The sequence below is a fragment of the Notothenia coriiceps genome, unplaced genomic scaffold (genome assembly GCF_000735185.1).
Source record: "Notothenia coriiceps isolate Sejong01 unplaced genomic scaffold, NC01 NC01_scaffold00020761, whole genome shotgun sequence".
In the NCBI taxonomy this organism is placed as follows: Eukaryota; Metazoa; Chordata; class Actinopteri; order Perciformes; family Nototheniidae; genus Notothenia; species Notothenia coriiceps.
Window position 1 is genome coordinate 916 of NW_011353462.1, and position 7,036 is coordinate 7,951.

The following is a 7,036-nucleotide window of genomic DNA, read 5'->3' on the forward strand; positions in this document are numbered from 1 at the left end:
TTACGTCACTTCCGGGTGAAAATTACGGCCCCGCCCACTTTTGGGGGAAAACAACGCTGTCATTTACAAATTCAGAAGTTTTTGCCAATTCGATCAGAATTTTTTGAAAACCGTGGATTTTTGGATCTTCAAAGAGCCCGATTACGATGGCCAGTCAGGCAAACAATTACATTCAATCATTGGAAATCGACGATCGGGCTCGATATATGGTTAAATTCAAATCAGTAGGCGAGGCTGTAATTTCTCCAGCAACTCTCATGAGCGAGGCGGAAAATAATAGTTGTATCATGCCAACAAGCTGCTGTGTCGTTTATTGCACCTCAAACATTAAAACAAATCCAGAGTAAGGTGTTTCTGTACTTCCTCTGAGAAGAAAGGACAGTAAAGAAAAGCTCTGTGGCTTCAGGCTCGATCGCCATTCAAATGACAGCGTTGTTTCCTCCAAAAGTGGGCGGGGCCGTAAAGTGACGTAGATGTTACTCTCATCGACATCTATCGCCTACTGCTATATTTAACCATATATCGAGCCCGCTCGTCGTTTTCAAATGATTGAATGTAATTGTTTGCCTGTCTGGCCATCGTAATCGGGCTCTTTGAAGATCCACAAATCCACGGTTTTCTTGCATTTCTTATCGGATTGGCAAAAACTTCAGAATTTTTGTTGACCGCCATTCGAATGACAGCTTTGGTTTCCCCCTCAAGTGGGCGGAGCCGTCATTTTTTCCCAGAAGTGACGTAGATGTTACTCTCATGTATATATCATATTTATGTGACCCATTATGTAAAAGCAAAGTGTTTCAGAGCTTAGTTGTCCTTGCCCACTGCTTTTATGTCTATTTCTTGAGCAATTAAAAACAGAATGTGTACACAGAGCTGGCCCATAAGCCTGACTCTGCAGTTCTTTTTTTTAATAAACATGGAATACTTGATCAGTAGTTTCCTTTTTTCATTTTTGCTACATCTGGGATTATTAGATCTCTCTGTTAAACTAAAAACAACTGACTTTTCATTGGATCTACTGCCACACAGAATCCGTCTACCTCCTGAAACAATGATCTCTAAATCCAAATGGACAAACGGCTACAGGCATTGCGGCCCTTTCCTCTGTAATCAGTCCCTAATGTTTGTCATTGCAAAGCTGTAATCAGGACTAAAGGGTTTAGAGGGAGGTTTCATTTCAACAAGGCGAAAATGATTATACGCCACCGGCTGAAAGCTGTAGGTTTGTTTACTCGACCAAACTCAATATCCTCGTACCTCCATGAGCGACTCCCTCAGGTTGTTCCTCTTCTCGATGAGCTGTCCGTGTTCTTTGAGGAACGTGCAGAGGAACAGGCTGAGGTTCTGGATGAAGTTCTGCTCGTCGTCCTTCCCGTTGGCGTAGGCCACTCGGATGTTGGTGTTCAAAGGCAGCATCTGACCACAAAGACAAAACAGCACATCAGAAACTCACATTTATTTATTTATAGTTGAGCTTTATTTAATCCCACTTGATGTCCCTTAATTGTTTCCAGTGTGTTTTGTTTGAGGACATTGCATTTACTGTAAATATGCTGCGTCTTAAACCGTGGAGCCATGAGACCACCCAAGGAAAAACATTTCCTCTAAAACTACCAGATCTAAAACTGACAAAACCCTGCTTTTATTTATTCACTTTCAAAAGTCTCTGCATCTTTTAGCTTATTCTATTTAGTTTTTTGGACATGTATATAGTTTACTTCATCTGCATTACTTAAAGGTAGGGTAGGTAAGAATGGAGAAACCAGCTCGAGTGCGCTAGAATTTGAAAGCCCCTTCCTTCAGACTTCCTCACAGAGCCCCTCCTCCAACACACACGAACGCGCACATGACCAATGAGGGCACGAGATAAGTTTGTGCACAGATGGAAGGCTGACAGGCAGGTAGGCCATCCAGTTACTTTAGCCGGGCCGGCTCAGATGATTGGTCGTGCTTTTTACAGCGCCACGGCTTCCACAGATGTATTTATTGTCAAAGCATTTAATATATTCATTGCTATCGGGATGAAATATAACAAGTGTTTCTGAAGTGAGTTACCTACCCCACCTTTACGTGGTCTTACAAGATAAACTCGCACTGTTCAATTGTTTTATGTCTTATATGTGTAGGTTGTTGGAGGAACATGTGACTTAACATTTTCATGGCCATATCTACACTGTAGCTACTGTTCATAGGACAATAAAGCCTTTGAATCTTGAATAAAGCAACCACCAAGCAAACACTATTAGATGGAAAAGACTATAAGAGAGGCTTCGGATAAAGCTTCCAAGTTAAATGTGAGTTATGATTTGTTCGAAACTATAATTATTCAAGTCAAGAATAATCCTCAAAAATTGTATGATTTGTAAAGGAGTCATGGCGCCTTGCCACACACACACACACACACACACACACACACACACACACACACACACACACACACACACACACACACACACACACACACACACACACACACACACACACAAAGTGGTAGAGTGCTGGACTTTGAATCAGGGGTCACATCAGGTTCAAACCCCACTACAGTCAGCATGTCGTTGTGTCCCTGAGACACTTCACCCCAAGTTGCTCCTGTGGGGATTGCCCACAGTATTGAGTATGTAAGTGTCTAACAAGTGACATGTAATGTAATGTACACACAAGTCCCTTCCCTGACTCCTTCCTACAGTGACAGCAGCTGCAGACAGGTGGAGCTGTTTGCATCCACTTGGTGAGGTGTGTGTACATGCTGATGGGTAATACACTGAGACAATTGGAAGTAAGGGTTATGCTTCCAGAAACAGACAACGTGGTTATTAAATACAAGATTTCAACTTCAAAGGTTTGACAAGTCGTATTTTAAAGATGTGTGCCGGCTGATGCCTGATTTGTTTTATGAGACTGGGCGTCGACAGACAGATAAAACCCCGTAGAGAGTCTCAAGAGGATTTGCTGATTATTATTTCGTACTGGTTTTCTCCAGCTTTCTCTGGTTTTGCTGGTTCAAATATTGTGCCTTTGTACACTTTGTCTTTTGTTTCTAATTACCCTGTTCCTCCTGTAAAGCAATGGTTTTAAAGAAATGAAGCCTGCCTACTAGAGCAGCATGTGTGGCTCTGATGCTCCTTCGTAAACTAAAAGAACGTTAGACTGAATCTGCCTTTACACCATAATAAAAAGGCAGATTCTCACAGGTCTTTCTCCCCTTCTTGGAACATTACATTTAAAAAATCTAATATTGGTTTAAAGATTTCTATGTTGTATGAAACCAGGATGATTGCAGTGCTTTGCTGAACACGATCTTGTAAAAACATTAAAGCAATTAAAGACTCATGGAGAGTAATCCTTCGTGTTGCCTGTCATGTCTTGAGCCCGAGGCGGTCTGTAAAGCATATTCTCTGAAGGTGTGTGAGGGGTGGAGGCAACACACCCGTCAGAGGATTGACATACATCATAACCTGAAGGGTCACTTTCACTCTGGACTGAATACATTCATTATGGCACCGCTTTTTACATTTTACATTCATTATTTGTCAATCTTTGTTTCTTGTAGTTCGTTTTTTTATTTGCTCAGGGTTCCTGCAGGTTTCACCAACTCCGATGTAAGACTTTAAGACCTTTTTAAGACCACTTTGAAAAGAATTTAAGACCTATTTCACGGCAAGAAAGTATGAAGGAAAATTGCTATGAAAGAAGAAATATGCCCCATAATTACTTAAAGTAAATGTATTCATGTTCAACATAAGAACAATGACTGAACATAACAGCATAACAGTACACAGAACTATGTTAGCGTGTTAGACAAACAGGGTGTGTGTGTGAGAGTGACAAGAGCTAAATTCAGAGCTCTTCTGTCTTGGCTACAATCTGTCATCGTTGCTGTTGTATGATTGGTGTTTAGCTACGGTATTTAGCGTCCACAGCACCTCCGCTTTTAGGGTTGACGTAGACCCAAACGTCGCCCGGAGGTCCCCCGGTGTTGGTGCGGGAGCTGCTGCACTAGCTAACGCTGCACTAGCTAACGCTACATTAGCAAAACAAACGGTATTTTTGCAAAAGCTGCGGAGGGCTTCAAACACGTTCCCTCCACTGGTTTCAACCAAGCACTACATTTGATGTTTTCCAACAAAATACGGTTGAACTTACATTTCCCCATATTTATTTGTAAGTAGATTCGAAGATACCTGAGTTTCTGACTGCCGCTAGCTGAAGCTTGGTTGCTAGGTTACTAGCTGGGTGTTCTCCGATGAGGGGCCGGGGGAAACATAGTTGGCGATTACTGGTTCCATGTTGATTTAATTCAATACAGATTGTTGGGGGGACCTTCTGAAATCATATTTAAGACCTTTCTTATTTTTTTGTCATATTTAAGACTTTATAAGGCCTTAAATTCTGATTATCAAATGTAAGACTTTTTAAGACCCCGCGGGAACCCTGTTTGCTCTTTTTACTGCACTGTTAGTATTATTATGTTCATTTGTATATTTTGTAATGCACAATAATTGCCTTGGGCATAAATAAAGTATTATCTAATTGCCTGCAGAACGTCATATTTCAATCAAACAAAGACACTGAAAATACTAACAAAGAACTCCACTCGTTTTTTTGGAAATTCTTCCTAAAGCTTTCCACTGCGTCTTCTCATAAAAACACTTAAACACACGTTCACTGTTATTCTTGTCCACTTGTAATTACAGTGAACAAACAGAAAACTGCTTACACTGCATGACAATGTTAAGTGTGAGTGTGTTTGTATTGTGTGTGTTTGTGTGCAACAACAAGCTGACAGCACCATTGAGAGTGCAGACTGTACCTAGTGTGTGTGAGGTAGGAAACTGAGGAGGGTTGCACAAATTGTGTGTTTGTGTGACTAATAACAGAGTGGACATGTGGAACTGTGCTTGTGTGTAATCATTCTGAGTGCAATTAACTAAAGCACCACTCATAATGAGAGTGCTGTGTGTGTGTGTGTGTACCTGTTTAAGCTGGCCCATGGTGAGAGTGCTGTGTGTGTGTGTGTGTGTGTGTGTGTGTGTGTGTGTGTACCTGTTTAAGCTGGCCCATGGTGAGGGTGAACTGGTTGACAAATTGCTCCTCGTACTGGTTGACGCTCACGCCGGCGATCTCTGTCAAACATTTCAGCGTAACGTTGCGAAACATGGGCACATTCAAGAACTGAAACACAGGAATACAAACAACAGGTCAGGTCAGAGGTCAACTGGAGAGGTTTACTGTCCTGTCTGTTTTGTTAATCACTACTCCTTATTTCTCCATGATGAATGGCAGTTTTAACATTCAGTAATGATAGTAAACCGTTACAGACACTCCTAGCAGACCAAACTAGGGCTGGAGCTAAAAATAGCTTTAATTATCTATTCATCCGTTTGAGTGAATGGCCTGGTCTATAAAGTGTAATGAAACAAGTGTCCATCAGGATTTCCCAGTGGTAGCCTCCTCAAATGAACTGCAGACATTCAATTAAGAAGAAATCAAACTTGAGAAAATCCCCAAATTCCTAAATATAAGAAGCTGACACCAGTGATTGTCTTTCCATTGGAAAATTACTGAAATAATCCAAGTTTGGTGAATAATTTTCTATCCATCAATAAATCCATTAATCCATGCGACTCATTGTATCAAACAAACAAACAAACAAACAATGACACAAAGCAACAGTTAAGCACAAAAGTAGATGTTTTATGTCACCTAGAACTAAAGTAGGGCTTTTGCATGATACACAAAAAGAACAGGGAGAAGTAAACATCTGTGGAATCGGCTATATTCCCTTTCAAAACTCAAAAGTACAATACAGTTTTATTTATGTGAACTGCGTGTTTTTACTTTGTATTTGTGGACCATCAACAACACATTTCTATCACTGAGATTAAGAAAATGATACAAATGTCTAACCCTCAGTTTTGTTCATCTGAATGGATATGTTCTGCTTTACCTTGTAGACCAGAGTGCTGATGAGCTTGGTCTCGAAGATGTAACCTAAAGGAATCCAATTCAGGAAGCGGAGCAGAGTCTCTAGTGTGGCGTGGACCAGCGGTGCATTCTGGGAGTTTTCCTATTCAGAGAAAGAAGAAATGTGCATTAGAATAGATTGTGGGTTTAATTAAAACATCAGTGGCTGAGGAGAGTTTGGTTTCATTAATTAATTCATGTCTTACCATCACAAACTGGCACAGCTGGAATATGGAGGAGAACTCGTTGCACATGCTGAGAAACAAAAGGTAGGGAACATCAGTGATGGTAGTCATGTCTTAAAACGTTTTAGAATATGTGGACATTTCTGCATAACACACAAAATCTGGTACCAAGAGGAATCATTTTTCCCCATATAAACGATTGTTATTCTTTAAAAATAAGCAGCTTTCTGTATTTCAGTGCCAAAAATGTATACTTTTTATTTGCAGAAGGGATTGACAAAGCATTCGATCAAACTGCACCAACTCAACACTTCACATAAGTCACACTAAGGGATGCAGAATACAAATATTTGTACTGATATTGAGCAGGAAGGATCATTTTTTTAAACACACACTCATTTTCAGTAAAAAAAATTATTTAAATATTAATGGTTTGATTTTTTTAAGAGGATGTGTACCAGACATGGATTTGTTGACATGACTCGCTGCAGCACCACAATACTACATACAGATAAGTTCACACATTTCACCTTTACAAAATATGACATTAGTCCAAATTGCAATTCAATAACATGTCCATTCATTAGGCGCGTTCACACCGGAGTACTTTTCCCGTTTAGTTCCGTTAGTACCCCTTATGTCGCGTTCACACCAAAAAGAGTACTTAGTGCCGGGAACTTTTACCACCATTTTTAGTGCCTGCTAGAGAGCTGGTACCAAAAAAGTACCAATTCCTATTGACTGGGCGAATTGCAAACCACGCCCCGTAAAACTCAGAAAAGTTTTGTAACGCCGCCATTGTATTTGTGGCATTAGCATTATTAGCATTAGCCCCGCGCACCAACGGAGAGAGACTAATTTATGGCAACACAAAAAAAAACATGGGA

The 7,036-nt window shown here is 40.5% G+C and overlaps 1 protein-coding gene across 1 annotated transcript; it reads right to left on the reverse strand.

The window, feature by feature from the left end:
- Nucleotides 1-1,257: 1,257 nt before the first annotated feature.
- LOC104952916 (exportin-1-like) lies at nt 1,258-6,260 on the reverse strand (the record flags this gene model as incomplete). The annotated part of the gene is made up of 4 exons (XM_010779822.1): nt 6,171-6,260; nt 5,948-6,067; nt 5,044-5,172; nt 1,258-1,416 (listed from the first exon to the last, which is right to left on the reverse strand). Coding segments are annotated over exons 1-4 (498 nt in total), but the record flags the coding sequence as incomplete, so codon positions are not given.
- Nucleotides 6,261-7,036: the final 776 nt, after the last annotated feature.